This window comes from Megascapheus bottae, chromosome 5 (genome assembly GCF_031878675.1).
Source record: "Megascapheus bottae isolate mThoBot1 chromosome 5, mThoBot2.hap1, whole genome shotgun sequence".
Classification (NCBI taxonomy): Eukaryota; Metazoa; Chordata; class Mammalia; order Rodentia; family Geomyidae; genus Megascapheus; species Megascapheus bottae.
Window position 1 is genome coordinate 60,361,441 of NC_143513.1, and position 19,693 is coordinate 60,381,133.

Sequence of the window (19,693 nt, forward strand, 5' to 3'; positions counted from 1 at the left end):
ACAGGGATAGATTCTATGCGATTAGTCTAATTTTTTGATCCTCATTCTAACCTCACTTCCTCCTGAACTACTTTAGAGGTACTCATAACAATTACAGGCTTAGAGCTATCATTTGAAAACTTTATACAAGATAGTATAATTTATGTATCCTTTTGTAACTTTCTCTTTCTCTGGACATGTTTAATGTATATGGTGATTTACAGATCAAAATTTAAGTATTCTGGGGCTGGGAGTTTGGCCTAGTGGTAGAGTGCTTGCCTAGCATGCACGAAGACCCAGGTTCGATTCCTCGGTACCACATACATAGAAAAAAGCTGGAAGTGGTGCTGAGGCTCAAGTGGTAGAATGCTAAGCCTTGAGAAAGTCCAAGGACAGTGCTCAGGCCCTGAGCCCAAGCCCAGGACTGGCACAAAAAAAAAAAAATTAAGTATTCTTTGAGTACTTCAAAGTGTGAACTTCTCTTAGTTTTTTTTTTTTTTTTTTTTTTTTTTTTTAAGATTAGCTGTACCCATTGTACAACAGATTTCCAGCAAAAATGCTTTCAGTTGTCTCCCGGTACTCACAATATTCCAATGAGCATCTTTGTATGTCCTGGCACACATGTGCAAGAGCAGCTTCTGCTTATAAACTGAGGTAAGGAATAAAAAATGTGTGCTGAATAAATGAAGATAAATGGGATTTTTTTGACATATTCTTTTCATCTGAAACTATCTTTATAGTAAATTTGTACTCACTGCTTCTATTGTAGGTCTCAGGGAAGTTGTATTTTCATCTAATGATATCCTGATTTTTTTCTTTCATTGAGATTTTATCAAAATTTTTATCTTAGAGATACTTTAATAAATTATCCACTCTTCTGACAGATATGGGTAATTTTGACCTCCTAGTAACAGCTCACAAACTGAGCTTTGCTTCATGTGAAAAAGAGTTTAAAGAAGGGTATGATGTCTAGATACCTTCCTCCAGATCATCTATACTGTGCCAATGTCTGGGACAAAAACTACATGTAGGCTCCTCATGTCAGTCCTTTATTTCTTAAAATAATTTTGATTCGTGCTTTTGGGCATTTTCATCCTTCTCATTCTATACCATTTTTTTCATCATCTTTATCCTGATCTGACTCCAGGCACTTGTTTTATCTTATCAATCCCCAATGGATTTCTGCTTTTTAGATTTCTTTATTTAGTTAGTTGACAGTAGTTGACAGATACCCCATGTTGGCTTCAAGCATACCATATATCCTATGTTAGTCTTGAACACATGATCCCCTGACTTAATCTCCTGAGTGCTGAGATAATGCAAACTTCTTGATGCTTAATCTGTTCCCTTGGTCTTAGTATGTTGAATTGTCACTCACAGAGCTGCTTACCTGGTTTTAAAACATCATGCAAATCCTATGAACTATCAACAATTTAACTAGCTGTTCTTTACTTGTCATATACAATGAAAAGTACACACAATGGTACATATTAATAATCTCAGAATTTGTGAAGGTGAGGCAGAAGACAGAGTTCAAGACAAACCTGGGTCACACAGCTAGACTTTATTTCAAAATAAGGTAAAAAAGCAAACAAACAAAAAACAAAAAAAAAATCTTCTACTGCTTATCAGTAGTAGTAGACTCTTGTAATCCTAGCTACTAAGAAACGGTTGAGATTGGGAGAATCCAAGTTTCAGGCTAGTATGAACAAAAACAATAAAGAAAAACCCATCCTAAACAAAAGAAGCTATGCAAGTGGCACAGTTATATGGTAAGTGTAAATAGGAGGATTATAGTCCAGACTAAGCTGGGTTAAAAAAAACAAGACACTATTTGAAAAACAACAAAAGCAAAACAGGACTGACAGAAGGGTTCACATGGTGATGCACTTATATGCACAAGGCCCTGAGTTCAAATCCAGTACTGTACCAACAACAACCACAACCACCAACTACAAAAACAAACCAGTAAATCTAATATTTAACTACCTATTACAATTCCTTTGTCTTACCCTTTCAGCTCTCCATTTGTTCTTACTAAAGTCAATAAGTGTTTTATGCTCCACATCTAATAAACCAGTTATCAATAATTACTGCTTCTCTTTTTTAAATGTTTATCATCAAACAGTACACTTTTAATATATGATAGTTTTCTCAGATTAATAGAAAACTGGAAACACTGACTATTAGGTTAAGTTCAGTGTACAAAAATAAAAAAACTAAAATGTGCTAAGAAACTTCTCACTACTATTACCATCAGAGAAATGCAATTTAAATGCTTCTGATGGATGAAGATTCTAAAGAACAGAGATCCAAAAGTTTAAGGCCCTCAAAGCTGGATTCCATTGATAATGAAAGCCATTTTATAGTCAAAACTTTAGCCATAAACTGAATTTCTATGACTTTTTCACAACTTTCCATTAACGTATAATTATACTTTTCACAGAATACAAAAATCAATATAAGTGACAAAATTGTGTATTATCTAGCAATCCATATTCATAAACCCACAGAGAATCTTTCATAAAATGTACTGAAGAGGAAACACTCTAGTGTCAGAAAAGACTCAGAAGTTCATCAATTATCTGCAGAAAGAGGGAGGCAATGCACTTTCTTGGTTCAAATGATCAGCTGATACAGTGTACACAGCTGGTATTTCTCACCTGGCAGTCTAATATCTTGAAAGACCATCTAAGCAAGAAGAAAAAGCAATTGCTATTTAGATTGCTCTCCTACGACAGTTAATAAAATACAAAAAAAAAAGATCTAGCAGTATTTGAATGCTGGTTTTCCAAAGTCATTCTACATGGAAAAAAGAAATACTGTTATCAACTCCTGTTTTACCGAGGTTAAAACTCAAAAGAAGTTAAAAGAAGTTGCATGAATATGTTTTCTTATTGTCCCAGAGGTCCCACCAGCAGAAGAAGGATGAATACAAAGTTTTGGATGTCACTCACTCAAATTCTCCAGCAAATGCTTGCAATCATCAGTGGCAACATCATGCACAGTCCGGTTACACTTATCTCTCTTTTCGGGCTCCAGCCCTCCATGCCGACACAAGATTTCTAGGCAGTTCTGCAACGATAAAAGAACTATTATTTACTTTCTTATCCAAGTGAGTCAGTTAGTGAGCATAACCAGCCAACTACCTGTGGCAAGACAATCAAGAATCTACAGCTAAAGATTGAGCTTGGTGGTGCATGCCTGTAACTCTAGTACTTGGAAGGGTGGTAGGAGCAAAAGGAGGGACAGGATGTGGTGGGGAAAGAGGAGATGAGAGGGGAGGGAAGGAAAGAAAGAATTTACAGCTGGAAATCTTCAATTCCAGAAACCCTGATATAAAAATTAAGCTCTGATTTATCAAAATAAGATTTAGCTGTTTTTTTTTTTAATTTAGCTATACTTATTTTTCTGGTGCTTAGGATAGAACCCAAGGCTTTCTTTGCTTGAGCCAGACAAGCACTCTAACTACCACTGAGTTTCAAGTCTAGCACAGAGTGCTTCATTTCACAGAGTCAAGGCTCTCAGAGAAGATTCTTAGGTTTCAAATAATAGAAGATTAGCTTGTTAATCACTCAGTTTACAAGTGAAATTAAGAATGAATTGACTTCAGCAGAGACTATCCTCTCATGGCAAGGTGGCAATTCTAAAACAAAATGACGTGCTTTGAGTAATCAGATGCTCTATGCTGATTCCTCCATGGCCATTTGCTTTTTCAATAAGGTTAAACCAGGGCTCTCAACTGCAACAGCTCTGCCCTGAAGTCCTCCTAAAAACACTGGTATTCAAGATCTTACACTGCTCTATTTTTCTAATATGAAAAATATGAGCACCATGTCAATTGCAAGTGCATTTTAAAGATACTTTTCTAATAGACACTGAAGCTATGTTTCTTTCTGATTTTAACATTTTCTTCTACCAAAATACTTAAAGAAATCATTCAAAACGATTCAGTAACTGTAAACTCAAAGACCATAGACTTCCTTAATTTCCTAAATGGAAAATAAGAGGAATATAGGTATGCATGTATGCACATATGCATAAATACTTTTATTTTTTTATTTTTTTTTATTTTTTTGCCAGTCCTGGGCTTGAGCTCAGGGCCTGAGCACTGTCCTTGGACTTTCTCAAGGCTAGAGCTCTACCACTTGAGCCTCAGCACCACTTCCAGCTTTTTTTTCTATGTATGTGGCACCAAGGAATCGAACCCAGGTCTTTGTGAATGCTAGGCAAGCACTTTAACCACTAGGCCAAACTCCTGGTTACTTTTAAAGTAAACCACTGAACAGCAAGAAATTACATCTGGATGTTGACTTTGGAACTCAACTATATCAACAAGAGAAAAACATGACTAAATTTTGACCTTCCATGAGAGTTGTTTCTAATCTTTATTACACTCAAGTAGGGAAATTAGCAAGAATATAGACAGTGAGCCGGGAGTTTGGCCTAGTGGTTAAAGTGCTTGCCTGGCATGCATGAAGACCCGGGTTCGATTCCTCGGTACCACATACAGGAAAAAAAAAAGCCGGAAGTGGTGCTGAGGCTCAAGTGGTAGAGCTCTAGCCTTGAGAAAGTCCAAGGACAGTGCTCAGACCCTGAGCTCAAGCCCAGGACTGGTGAAAAAAAAAAAAAAAGAATATAGATAGTGACTTTGTCTTGAAATGAATGTGAAATTTCATGTCTGTAAGGGGAATGCATATGCAAGTACTGTTATATAAGGGCAAGTTCTATAGTGCTGAGATGGTTCACTGGGAGTCACAACGTAGATGAAAAGTTTGGTCCCACTGCTACTTAACTATCGCAACTATTTGAGTACCTGTTATAGTCCAAGCACAGTTCTGACACTTTGCAACAACAGTTATGCACTGCATGACAATGAGAAATAGGTGATATCATGTTGTACACTATCACAGAATGTTCTAGAAACTAAGATGGCTACCTTGTCACCAGGCAACACAGTATTATGGGACATCCAGTCCCATAAGATCGACTAGTGACCAAAATGTTGTTGTATTGTGCATGACTGACTCAATGATTATTTAGATCTCTTTATAAGTTCATGAGTAATGTACATAAGCTTCTCTGTGCCAGGGGGCCTAACGATGACTGATGGATAATGCAAAGAGCATGGAGAAATGTGACCTGTTATTGAGAGTTAGGCATAGGCAAGACAAATGAAAAGGAGAAAAGGGGAAAAATACAGACAAGAATCCGATGCATATCCCATAAAATTAGTAAGAATAGGGAAGGGATAGGTAAGGAAGGGAAGGGTGAGAATGTTGTAAGGGGTGGCATTGACCAAGATGTATTGTATTCAGAAACTGCTCTGTTAAATGGCCATTCCTGTGTCTAACTACTTAAAGACAATAATAGTAATAATCATAATTTTTAAAAAATGCGCACGAGAGGATGTGTTAGTTAGCTTTCCAATACTATAACTAATACTTGAGATAATCAACTTAAAAAGAAAAAAAAGCTCAGCAATTTCAGCCCATGGCAGTGCTGCTTTTTGTTTTGTGACAAGACAGTAAATAACAGTAGAAATTGCATGGTAGAGCAAAGCTGTGCAACTCACCATGGCTGAGAAGCAAGAAGAAAAATATGAACCTTTGCAGGAGCATGCACCATAAGCCCAGACTGTTTCCAAACAAGCTTCTCCTCTTAAAGCTTCTACCACTTCCCAATAGTGCCATGGATGGGAGGACATGCTTTCAACATATGGGCCTTGGGGAGTAGTTATCTAAGTCACAGAAAGAAGTTACAGATGTGACTGACAACAGTAGCTTTTCACTTCATGATGGACTCAGAGGAACGAAAGATGGAGAAGAGAATCTCTCTCTCATGGGTGGGATTGAGTAAGAAGGACACATGCTGTGGTATTCATTATGGAAATTAATTCCCACCCAGAGTACCTGACATGAGCAGGAGGTCCTACACCAGGAATCTAAATGGGTGAGTTTACTTAGGGTATAAATACAATATGTATTTAAAGAGTAGTGGCCAGAATTTAGGTTCATGGCCAGTAGCTTGCAATGGAGGCTGTAGAACATTGTCTTTCTATTGTTGACTCAAGGGCCCAGAGCGGGCGAAATGTATGGCTTTATGATTTAGAGAAAGGGCAAAAGAGATATTGAGGGATAAGCAATCTCTGCTATGTTTTTTTAAGGAGGGTACCAGTGCCAAGTTGATTAAGTAAAAGCATGAAATCCAAAGATCTCGATATAAAATCAAAGTGAAGACAGGAGCCAAGCCAAGAGCTTGAAACTAGACAGAGGGAGACAAAAACGTAAAATCATTTGTAATTGCAGAGATAAAGCTTAGCAAAGTGCTGAGAACAATGCTGGAGTGAGAGTGTAACTGCTGAGACAAGATCTAATGACATAAGCCAGACAACAGATAAAAGCTGAGTGGCCAAAGATGAAGGCGGCTAGAATGAGGTGGGAGGTATGAGCAGCTGGAGCTCTTCTGTGGGCCTGAGGAGATGTGTGAATGGGAAAGTGCCTTGATTAGCTCTGCTCTAAAAGCCAACTGATGTATGTAGAAAGGAAGAGAGAAATGTGAAGGAGACCGGTAGGAAGGAACTGCAAAGGAACTTTCATCCACTGTGTAAATAGTACCTGTGGGCTGGAGACTGCAGAGAACAGGATACACAAGGTAGACAAGTAATTTGTTTTTTGTCAGAAGCCCATAAACGATTGCAATCTCATACAAGACCTCTAAGTGAAATGCGGGGAGCTGAAACACCTAACATGTGACCAAGACTTCAGTTGAGATGCTTTCCAGGCCAAGAAGAGTTGGGATGGGAGAAGAGACTATTTATGGTAATAAAAACAGCAGAGGGAAAGCCCGGGAGAGGAGAGAGCACAGGGCATCTGCACAGGGGCCAGTCATGCTAGGACAGCATTCAACAGGCTAGAGAAGGGGAAAGGAGCAAGTGCAGCAGTGAAGGTAGACTGAGACAGCAGTAAGGGTTGGATTATCATTAGGGTGGATGCCTCACCCTGAAAATGAAAGAGCTGCAAAGTGGAAGAAGGTGACAGATTTTCAAAGGGCTAAAAACGAATCTTGGCACAATGCAAAGAATGACTTAAAGGTGGCAAAAAGAGGGGTACATTGTGACCACAGGACAGTATGGGTGGGCTAGCTAATGATGACCTCTAGAATTTGAGGAACATATGTGTAAAAGACAGATTGAAAGTCAGCTGGGAAGCTATCTGTTTCAGACTAGTAATGGCAAAAGCCACCACTACAGCTGAAAAACAGTAGGAACACTTTAAAAAATAGGAGGAAACTGCCAGGAATGAAGCCCAAGACTTGTTAGAATATAGCCAGAGGGGAAGTAAGGAAGGGACAGTATTCTAGAGGAGAGAGAAAATGAAATTTGCATCGAATATTCAATGTCTGTAACAACCTGGTACAGACACTAAGAAAGAGTATGATGGTAGAAAACTACTGGCTTGGAGAAAAGATAAACTAGAAGCGTTCCCTAGTATCATAGATGAAACCCACAATTAAAAAAATGCCTAATAAAAAAGCTCTGGGTATATGAATTTTGTATAATAAAAGTAATGTTCAAATGCAGACACTGTCCTTAACTTATTTCTGCTGCAGGACTTGACTTGTGAAAGATTTGACAGCAGAACAGAGAGGAACAGATAAATTTTTAAAATAATTTCTTTCACCTCTTTCTAGGAAATGATTTTTAAAAAAATCCTTGACATGGAAATTTTTTTAAAAAAAATCCTTGATTCTTTTTGGATACCCACAAGCCAATCAAACAGAAAGAATCTCTTATTGCCAAACATTAAATGGTGATCTGCATGGATTCCTTAACCAATGAGACAAAGATTAAGGACTGAAAAAGAAGCAAGCACTGACCTGGTAATCTAATGATCCACGAACTGACCTTGGAAAATCAGTTTACCACTTTTGGGATTTAGACTTTTCATGTATGACACAAGGTTGTTTGGATGAGCTTTCTACTAGCTCTAGAATCTCAAAATGCTCCACTGAGATCTATATAGAAATTCAGTTTCCTCTTAGATTGTGAATTGCCCCCTACCCTGCCAGTGGCTCAAGTGGTAGTAGTTTGGTTCTCGGCTGGTGGCATTCTTTTGGGAAGTTCTGCAAACCTTAGGAGATTGACCTAGATGGTGGAATTAGGTCTCTAAACGTTATTTCTGACAAGGACCTGGGCAACACTGGACAACAAGGCTATTACTCCATTATATAAGCTGGTCACATATGGACTATTATGTAAATATATTTTTAAATCTAATGTGCAACATATGTTTCTTCTAGCACACAGATTTATAGTTACAATTTATTATTTTTTAGAGAACTAGCCTTTACTAGTTACAAATGGACAGTTTTAGAGAATTACGCTGGCAAGGAAAAAAATTTTTAGACAAATAATTAAAAAATGCTACATAGTACTTTTTGCCTAGGAAGGAAAGGTACATTAGGGAAAAAGTAGGAGAATCGAGTAATCTGAGCTTCATTCCCACCTTCTACTCCATTAATGCTTCTGGGATTTAAATGTCCTAATTGTAAAATGAAGAGTTTAGACTGAAAGATTAAATATCCTCCAGAACTTTACATAAAAATCTATTCTTTTTATAGCACAGTAGTGTGTGCTGTTGATCACAAGTCTTAAAAATATCTCATCAAAAAGTTTATCTTATGCTTCTCAAACTAATAGACTATAGGAGTCATATTCTATGAGAAAATGATTTCCCATTAATTAACAAAACATGCTGGGCCCTGGGATTCAATGAAATATCATTTTGATCATCCAGGCTAAAAGAAATTTTATAATGAAAAACCAGAATAGAAACATACTTGCTCCCTACTGAAGAGTAACTTCAGTGCCCAGAGTATCTTGGATGAGGGGCATTCTGACTTTTTCTTGCTGTCTTTGTTTCTTTGCCTCCAGGTTTAGTGCTTGAGCAATTCATTCCTGTCATTAACATCTCATACTACAGAGATTTTACAGAGATTTTCAAACTAACTTCTCCATGCATCTCCCCACCAGCAAATGAGATTCACAGTCCTATATTACTTGTATTTCAAATTTAAGCTATTCATGTTTTCCATTTTTTATCCTAATAACTTTTATGCCAAATGTCACTGTATTCCATTTATACATATATGTAAGTTTATGTTTATATATGCATATATACATACACATACCTATTTCTCAAAATTTTGTGTGTGTATATACATATACATTTTTTTTCTTTTTGTGGGCCATGGGGCTTGAACTTGGCCTGGGCGCTGTCCCTGAGCTCTTCAGCTCAAGGCTACCACCCTACCCTTGAGCCAAGCCCCATTTCCAGTTTTCTAGAGGTTACTGGAGATAAGAGTCTCAGGTCCTTTTGTGCCCAGGCTGGCTTTGAACCTTGATCCTCAGATCTCAGTCTCCTGAGTAGCTAGGATTATAGGCGTGAGCCACTGCGCTGGCAGAATTTTGTATATTTTCTAAGAAATAAAGTAGGAGGGGACCTCCTGCTTACAAGCACTGAGCTGAATTCATGCTGTTTTTTTTTCACTTTTTAAAAACTAAAATCCACTAGGCACTGGTAGCTCATGCCTGTAATCCTAGCTACTTGGGAGGCTGAGATCTGAAGACTGCGATTCAAAGCCAGACCAGGCACAAAAGTTCCTGAGACTCATATCTCCAATTAACCACCAGAAAACCAAAGTGGTGCTGTAGCTCAAGTGGCAGAGTCTAGCCTTGAGCTGAAGAGCTCAGGGCAGCACTCAGGACCAGAGTTCAAGCCCTACAACTGACAAAACAAACAAACAAAAACCCACTAAAATCCAAACTGAAAACTCCAAAGTAGAGAATAATTACAGGAGGAAGTTTTTACTCAACCACGAGCTCCAAACACACATCTTTAAGTGTTTCCATCTAGAATGAATCAGTGCTAAACTCAGTATATCTAAAACCACAGTTCATCTCCCAGGTCACAATGACACTTCCCTGGCTGCTTTCCTGGAATATCACTATTTTCTTCTTATTCATTTACTCTATTTCCCATTCTTATTCTGCAAGTAATCTTTGGACTGGTCTCATCTATTTGTATTTATGATTTCCACTTTTTTTGTTATCACTTTCTAAACCTTATTCTCTCTCTTCCACCACTTTGTTCATATTCTCCAATTTTCTAGGTGCTGTTGCTAAACTAATTACTTAAAACTGAAGGCCCAGTTATCCTGTCCTGTTTTCTAAAAGCTTTCACTGGCTATACTTTCTCTTGTAAGTTGAAATCAAACTAATATATTGTACTGAAGCCCCTATGCCTAAATGCAGAGATCCATACTAATTTTATTTGTCATGACCTCTTATTATCTCAGTTGTGGCTGTCACCCACCAATTCTATGCCTCTATTTTTATTTCTCTCTCACCTGAACTTCTTTGCCCTTCAGTGATCTGCAAAAATTACTGGAATAATTTACATCACCTCCAGAATGAACCACTAAGGCTAACATTCCGCACCTGCTCTTCAAAGTAGGGGCAATGTCTTTGATTTTTACACAATCATTGTATTTTCATACTGGCTCAGCGAACATGTCTATTATTGTTATCCAATTTTTGGTCCCTTTATTCCTGGTTTCAGAGATATCTAATGATAAAAACTTATTTCTGCTGGAGTACCCAAGGCTCATGACAATGGTCTTAGTTTCTAAAGAGGTTAAAATCTAAGGATCTGGTTTTGAAACCAGCCCCCACAGACAAATTAGAGATTTCAATTTCCAAAATAACTGACAAAACAGTCAGAACTGGAGGTAGGGCTCATGAGTTAGAGCACCATATATGAGCAAAATTGTTGAGCCAGAGTATAATAAGGTACTGAACTCAAGCCATAGTACAAAAAAAATTCTGTAAATGTTAAGCAGTGTCTTGCACTCAAAAATTTCCTTATAAACTAATCTTCAAAGAAACAACCATCCCATTAAAAGATGGCCCAAAGACTTAAAGAGAATCTTCTCTGAAGAAGAAATAAGAATGGCCTATAGACACATGAAGAAATGCTTGACATCTCTGGCCATACAAAAATGCAAATCAAAACAACTCTGAGATTCCACCTCACCCCAGTTAGAATGACCAGGATCAAGAAATCTAACAACAGATGCTGGCCAAGATGTGGCCAGGAGGGATCACTACTACACTGTTGGTGAGAATGTAAACTTGTTCAACCCCTATGGAATGCAGTATGGTGGTTCCTCAAAAGACTAAACATAGAGCTCCCCTGTGACCCAGCAATTCCACTACTTGGCATTTACCCAATTGTCCAGAAACAAGGACATGCTAAAGCCACTAGCACAATGATGTTCATTGCAGCACTATTTACCATAGCAAAGATATAGAACCAACCCAGATGCCCCTCAGTAGATTATTGGATCAACAAGATGTGGTATTTATACCCAATGGAATTCTATGCTGCCATCAGAAAGAATGACATTGCCCCATTTGTAAGGAAATGGAAAGACATGGAAAAAATCCTATGAAGTAAAGTAAGCCATACCCAAATGAACATAGGCTCAATGGTTTCCTTTATTTGTAATAATTAGTACACATCTAGGACTTTCCTAGCAGAAGATTACAGTAGCTCAAAACTTTGATACACAAGGCCATATAGGATAAGGCTAAATGAAAGGACCTCTAGGATATGGAAACAAGAACTTTATCTTGAGTGACTGTTGTTCTTAATGTACTATGTTATTTCTCATCTCTTTTTTCCATATATTTTTATTATAATAGAAGGATTACATTATATTCACCAGATAGAAGGTGATACCCTTTCTCATGTCTTGGTCCTCATTTCCCTCCCCCCACCCTGCTCCTCATCTTGTTTTCCCCCCTTCCCTATCCAATTTCAAATAACCCAATAAGTCTATATACAATATATCAGATAAGGTGAAATACTGTAAGAATATGAGATAACCAAGGGACAGGAAAAGAGATGAGAGATAACATAGTACATTAAGGACAACAATCACTCATTATGTGGCTTTTGTTTCTATATCCTGAGGTCCTTTCATTTAGCGTCATACTATATGGCCTTGTGTGTCTAGGTTTCGTTCTATTGTAAATTTCTGCTAGGAGAGCCAAAGGTTTCTACTGATTATGGCAAATGAGGGAAGCCAATTAGCCTATTGTTCTTAATATACTATGTTATTTCTCTCATCTCTCATGTTGTGCCTTGGTTACTCTCATATTGTTACAGTATCTTACCTTGTTTCTAGGTATATTGTATATACCTTCACTTGTTTATTTGAATAGGAAAGGGAAGGGTGAAAACAAGATTAGGGGAAGTTGGGGGATGGAAATGGGGACAAAATCATGAGAAGCAGTATCAATGTGAAGTAATGCACCTTTAATCTGGCGAATATAACTGTAACCCCTCTATTAATTACCAACAAATTACATGGAAAAAATTTCCTTACAGCCTAATTGAATGGCCTACTATTTGCTGATTGTCTTTAAAAAGCACAATTTTTTGTATACTTAGAGTGGAATCTAAAGTTCCCTATACCTAACGCAGAAAGAGCAAGAGAACAGAAGTAGCATTCAAGTTTAGCAGTGGAGGACCAGGTCTGGATCAAGTATTGTGCAGACCAGATATGAATTCCCCCCTTCCCTAATTAGTAACTGAGCACTGGTAGTGAACAACCCCATATCAATCCTTTTCTCCAAAATGCAGATGAAGAAACATTAAATACACTATTTTACAAATCTCTTGTACCCTTGACCAAATATCTGCTAGACAGAAAAAAATATCAGTTTTTGCTAATAGTTTATTATCTACAGTGGCATCACTCACTCTCTAATTGTTCAGGTAGAATGCACATAATTAATAAAAGGTAACTTTATCATCAATTCACAAGGATATATGAGGAGACTGGATGGTAAATGACATACCTTAAAACCTTTGGAAGCAGCGATATGGGCAGCGGTCCAGCCCTCTCTATCAGCATGGTTGATGAGATCTGCAGGAACCACAGGCTTGGATATTTCTTCAAGTCTTTCTTCTCCTCCTTCCATGGTGAAACTTGATTTAGGCTCCTTCTCACGCAAAGAATTCCCATGAGCAGGTGCTCTATGGTACATCAGAAGCTTGAGGCTGTCCACATTGCCAGTGTCGACAGCTGCATGAACTGGTGTCCAGCCATCCTGAAAATAAAGTGACCAAGGGGGAAAGGATGATGAGAACATTCATGTTGAAAACAGTATTATTTAATGTCTACCTCCAAATATTCTTGGACCTGAATAACTGAGCTTGGGTAGGTCTTCTAGTCCTATCTCTGATGAGTTAAGTTCTCTGACCTCTGTCAGCTACCATATCCCCCACAGCTATGACTCATGTTTTGCTTTGTGTTCAATTCTACCTAACAGTTAACCATCTGGCGTGAGCATACGCTGCCCAGGCTCATAACTATTATGCATGACAACCTCAAATCTCCATTTAATATGATAAAAGGCAATGAACTTGTAAGCACAGCTGGATGCCAGTAAAAGGAAATGCACAACAATTATGTTATTAGTAGTGCAATAGAAGAATATTGTTAATAAATCACTTGTTTATTGAGTAGTGACCTAAGAATCTTAGAACTTTACATTAACAATTCCAAAACCAAATTCTAAAAAAAAAATTAGGACAAAAGTAGATGTGCAAATACAACAAAGCTAAGTGACTGGATGTCAGTGGGCTTGAGTTTGATAAGCTGTGTTCTACAGAAAAATCTCATCTCTCATTCTGATATGAATGTGGGTCTGCTTACATAGCAACCCCCATCTTCATTTGTTTAGAAACATTTCTTTTGTATTTCGGCTTGTTTTTTTTCTTCCTTTATATTCTCTTTGACATAATTTTCATGTAGCATTTCATGCTTCATACAGCGCTTAAAAAATTTAATGAGGTAAAAGACAGAATATAGGCATTAGTAGAAACTCTGTTTAGACTATGCTATCTGTTCATCTGCTGAAGTTGATCCTTGATAATGTGGTATTTCTCTAGTTGCAATCTCATGTCAATCAAATCCATTTGGCTAAGATAAGACCACATTGAGCAATGAGCATAGTCTTCTGGCTACAGGCACGAAGGGAAATTTCATAGGTGCTTATTGTTGGTCTATGAACACCAAGAATTGGCTGTCAGCCCTATGCAGGTTCCCAGAGAATAACTGCTTTTGACCTTTCCTAACTTATATTGCAAAGGCCACATTTCCTAGAAAAATATTTCAATATTTTATTCTCCTTTTGTACTTCCTTGTTAGAGGTACAACCATAATTAATTATTCTATGATTATAGAATAATTATTATTCTATAAGGGGGAGACACTGATTAAGATGCATCATACTCATAAACTGCTTTCTTATAAGGTACTTCTTTTGTACCTAAAGATAATAACAAGAATTAAAAAAACAGCCAGGCACCGATGGTCCATGCCTGTAATCCTAGCTACTCAGGAGGCTGAGATCAGAGGACTGCAGTTCAAAGCCAGTCTGGGCACAAAAAGTCCAGGAGACTCATTTCCAATTAACCACCAGAAAACTGGAAGTGGCTCTGTGGCTCAAGTGGGAGAGTGATAGCCTTGAGCAGAAGAGCTCAAGGACAGTGCATAGGTCTATCGCTCAAGCCCCACGACCAACAACAAAAACAAAGAATATTAAAATACATTATTATTTGTATTGTTCATATCTCTACTGCTAAACATTTCAGTCAGCTTATCAATGACTAGTTTGAGAAAATGAGTCTCTATGCTCTATCAAATAAAACTTACATTTTTATGTTGCTAATATTTTCCATTCAGTTTGATGATATAAAATCCATGTATTTTTCATTGATATGGTAGAATCTTGTTTAAGTGCATATAATCACAATAGATTTTCTTAGATTAAACATAATTTGCAAAGCTAAATTATTTTCTGATTTTTCAGAAAATCAAAAAGGAGAATTAAAAAAAATCTCCAGTAGTAAGATTCAACAGAAAAAAGGTTTATATGTGGGTTATTATATTCCTGTATCGTAAACTAATAGCTTTGCTTAAAGAAGTTAAGACAAACCAGGATCTTAAGTGTATTACAGATTCGGCAAATAAATGCTGTTTTCTCTAATTATAAAGACAGGGAGAATGCAGTGTTTATTTTTCTGATGAAGACAATAATCATTTGAGATTCATAGGCTGAATGGATGGTTAGGCTAATGGATAGAGCTTTCAATTAGTGAGGAGGATAATTCTGATCATCTGATCAGAGAATGTGCAAATCCAATATTCTAAAAAAAAAAAGCAAAACTAAATAGCCTATATATTTTCTGCCCCCTCCCTCCTTTTCTTTTTTTTTTTATCATTCCCCCTATTCCCCCTGCTTCCTTCCTTCTCTTTTTTTCTTTCTTTCTTCCTTCCTTTTTTTTTTTTTTTTTTTTTTGCCAGTCCTGGGCTTGAGTTTAGGGCCTGAGCATTGTCCGTGGACTTTCTCAAGGCTAGAGCTGTACCACTTTCAGCATTTTAATGTAAGTGGTACTGAGGAAATGAACCCAGGTCTTTGTGCATGCTAGGCAAGCACTCTACCACTAGGCCAAACACCCAGTCCTTTTTTTTTGGAGGACAGAGTGGCTGTGTAACCTAATCTGGCCTGAAACTCATGATGGTACATGCTTCCATCATCCAGGTGCTAAAAGCATGTACCACCATTCCCAGCAGTAACCTCATGAGCACAGCTGTCCCTAATTTTTTGTGGGTACTACTTTCAGGAACCCCACCGACAATGTTTATGGCTACATATTCTTAAGACTCTGATATGAAATGAATTACTATTTGCTTTTAACTAGTACACATCCATACTTTTAACATATCTAGATTACTTAGGATAACTAATACAATATAAAAGCCATGTAAACAATTAGGATGTTGTATTGCTTAGGGAACAATGAGAAGAAGAATCTATGAATTCGTTGCATATATCACAAAATTAAGAAGAGTAGGGGAATAGGTCTATTGGGGCAAGAATATTGAAGGGGATGATGATGCTGTGCTCAAGGGTACCGTCTCTGTTATTATCTTTAACTACTTAAAGATAACTGAAAATAATGAAAAATATATATTCTTTTCCATGTTCAGTTGGTTACTTCTGTGCATGTGGAAGTGCAGGTATGAATGGCTGATTATATTTTGTTTTTCTAGCAATAGTTTACAGACACATTGTAAATTAAATGAACTAGAGAGAAAAAAAATAACAAAGAACTAATACTTACTCTTGTTTTTATGTTTCGGTCAGAACCAGCTTCCAACAAGAGTCTAATGCATTCTTTGTTTCCATGTTTACAGGCCAGGTAGAGAGGTGTCTGTCCTCCAGCAGCAGCATGATCAATGTTAGCATCATATGCAATTAGTAATTCTACACATCTGGACACAAGATCACGATCAACAATATATAAATTGACCTCTGACTCATCCTGTGACCAAGATACTACACGTAGACAATAATATTAACAAGTCTGCATTCTATCATTTTGAGTCATAGCTCCAGTTCCAACTTTTAGTGGTTAACTGTAGGTAAGGCTGGCTATGAAACTCAGTCCTCAAGTCTTGGCCTCCTGAATAGCTAGGATGACATGTACAATTTTTATTCATACACATGAATGATAATGGGTCTTATACAGGGGTATGTTTTCAAATTCTAATTAATTTTAGTCACATTTCATTACTAGCATAAAAATTCAAGTTAGTAGATTTGATCAAGTGCTAAAACCTCCTTTGGTGATCCTTCTCCTTTTTAGAGCTTATGAAAGTGGAATCCTTGGGATGTGTTTGCCTTATTGAGATGAATAGTTTCATTTGTGTTTGGTACATATATTATTGTGACTCCAGATAGTTTGGAACTTGGGGGAGAAAAACAGGCTTCTGAGTCATCCTGTAATTTTTCACTTGAGAAAATAATTATAAATAGTGTAGACAGCAGGGCACCATGTGCCTCATCTATAAAAAGTAGCAAAGAGGCTGAGAAAAAGAGCTGCTTTGGGGAGAAATCCTGTTTCCAGATGGAGACACAGCACCATGAAACTGCCTCAGGAAAGAAAGGAAAGAAGGTAAAGTAAGACTGCAGCTCTTAATAACCAGATAAACAACCTGGAGCTTTAAAGTGAACAAACTGAAGATGATTTTTGTTTTCATTTGCAATTTATGTATTTACTACGTATAACACATATAGTTAATATATTTATATAAACATATAAAACTTATATTTATGATATATAAAAACAAATATATGTAATACATTGTATATTAATTACATATTATATACTGAATCCTAGATTTCTAGCCTTTTGCCATTCTGTTTTGCATTTCTGTGACTGTTCTAAGTGAGTGGTTCTACAGATTGCCCAGAAGCAAGGCGATGACAGGTAAATGCATAAACACAACTCAGAAGGAGAAAGTCCTTGCCTCTTTTCTCTCTCCTTTTCTCCATCCCTCCCTTTCTCTCTCTTCCCTGCTTTCCTTCTGTCCTTTCTTCCTTCTGTCCTTTTTTCCTTCCTTCCTTTTGTGTCAGTACTAGAACTGGAATTCAGGGCCTAGGCACTGTCCTTTAGCTATTTTGTTCAAGATTGGTACTCTGTCTCTTGAGCCACAGTTCTACCTCAGGCTTTTCTTGGTCAACTGGACTTGAGAATTACATGGAAATTCATATCTGGGCTGGCTTTGAACTGCAATTCTCAAATCTTAGCCTCCTGGGTAGGTAGGAATATAGGCAGAAGCCATCAGCATCCAGCTCCTACTTTTTCTTTAAATCATCCAAAATGTTTCATGAAATTTAAGCACCAGTTTACACACTTAGCTAAAGCTAGAATGTGTGCAGAACTTACAAAAGAGAGATTGATTTCACAGGAAAAGAAAGGAATTAGAAGTATCACTTACTCAAAATGTCCCTGAGCAGCTGCAGCACACAAGGGTGTGAAGCCATTTTTATCAGCAGCATCAATTCGGGCTTCGGCATTCAGCAGCAATCTCACACAGTCTATGGAGTTTTAATAGAAAGCTATTATGGCTTTTCATGTTAGCATCATAAGGAACCAAGTTCACCGCAATCTGCACATAGGTTGTAAACCCTGAGGAATTCTACCATGAACAAGTCAATCCTGGAAGATGTAGGACTCCAAAGAATCTTTCACAGATTTCTACCCCCCAAAGATTATGATTCTCCCCTTAACTCACCAACTCAACCATAATAATTTTTAATATCTTTAGAATTGCTGGTGATTAAAAGGAATGACATGGTCCAGAAAATGTTTTACCAGATTTTCTAACAGCTAATCCCAGAAATCCTGTTTGGGGAATGGAGAACCAAATCCATTTATCAAATAGAAATACCATTCTTCGTATTTAAATTCTTACATAGTGATATTAATCATTAAAATACTTCTGTATGATAATCATCTTACACTTGGATGGTGAAGAAAGCTCATAAAAAGTGGAATTCGACCCCTTTTATTATCTACATTATTTCTCTACAGTGGAAAAATAATCCCCCAGTGCTTTTGAAGAATTCCAAAGTAGGGCCGGGAGTTTGGCCTAGTGGTTAAAGTGCTTGCCTAGCATGGACGAAGACCCGGGTTCGATTCCTTGGTACCACATGCATAGAAAAAAGCCGGAAGTGGTGCTGAGGCTCAAGTGGTAGAGCTCTAGCCTTGAGAAAATCCAAGGACAGGGCTCAGGCCCTGAGCCCAAGCCCAGGACTGGCAAAAAAAAAAAAAAAAAGAATTCCAAAGTACTTCAAAACTACTGAGCTATCTTGGCTCACCAGAATCTTGCATTTATCTGAACCAATGGACAGTTATGTGGCCTGAATATGCAGCACTATTGATTCTGCTCTAGGAGTGAAACTATCTCTTTTTCTGCATTACTACATGTTTTAATATATTTAACTACAGGATTTTTACTTTAAAGAACAAGAGTAATTTCTACTCCTCATGGACATGTCATTGATAATGGCCTAACTTACCAGTTCTCTGAAAATAATCCAAATAGCTATCAATTGTTGCAACCATCGAACAATTTCAGACCCATGGCACTCGTCGAAACACTGATGCTCTTTCTCCCACATCATGTATTTCTAATAGACAAATTAAGGCAATTTTGCACTGACCAAAGTGGTTACAGATGGGCAGCTTTATTCTAAAATAAGCTTTGTAATTACTAGGCCTCAAATTTCTACATGTACAATACATTCCATTTGGCATAAAACAAAGATCACTTTTTGCCAGCTGCAGTAAAATTTTGCATTAAGGAACTGTACAATTCACATGCTCTAAGGTTTATAAAATCTTGATGTGATCAGAGTTATTCATTTCTCTTGTAAGAGAAAGCATTTTGCTTAGAACAATGGTTTCAAGTGCTTTTGACATTCACCTTGTTTGCAAGTGTGCAGTGAGGTTTGATTTCAGAATGTTTACCTGTATGTCCATTCTTAGCAGCAGAATACAAGGCAGAATGGCCATCTTCACAGGAGTAATTAATGTCCAGTCCTTCTTCATTAAGCAGCATTGATAATAAAGTGACATTTCCCTGGGCAGCAGCTTGCTGAAGAAGGGTGGGCCTGCCAGCCAGGGGGGCAGGACCACCACTCATTAGCAAAGGGGTTAGGGAGGGTGACCAGCCTGTAGGTTAAAGTGACCCTCATTAGAAATAGGAAGAAGGACAAGAGATAGCT

At 37.5% G+C, this 19,693-nt stretch overlaps 1 protein-coding gene across 3 annotated transcripts in view; it reads right to left on the bottom strand.

Annotated features, from left to right (window-relative positions):
• Positions 1–19,693, bottom strand: part of Cttnbp2 (cortactin binding protein 2) — a 129,345-nt gene that overhangs the window by 42,765 nt on the left and 66,887 nt on the right. For all 3 annotated transcript variants that reach the window (XR_016535547.1, XM_090333199.1, XM_090333200.1), the window contains 5 exons: positions 19,437–19,640; positions 17,902–18,001; positions 16,242–16,392; positions 12,908–13,159; positions 2,937–3,054 (listed from right to left, as the gene is read on the bottom strand). Coding sequence is in view for 2 of the 3 variants with exons in the window: in XM_090333199.1 (XP_090189325.1) it covers positions 2,937–3,054; positions 12,908–13,159; positions 16,242–16,392; positions 17,902–18,001; positions 19,437–19,640 (825 nt within the window). In the remaining variant the exon portion in view is untranslated. The remainder of the gene's footprint in view (positions 1–2,936; positions 3,055–12,907; positions 13,160–16,241; positions 16,393–17,901; positions 18,002–19,436; positions 19,641–19,693) is intronic.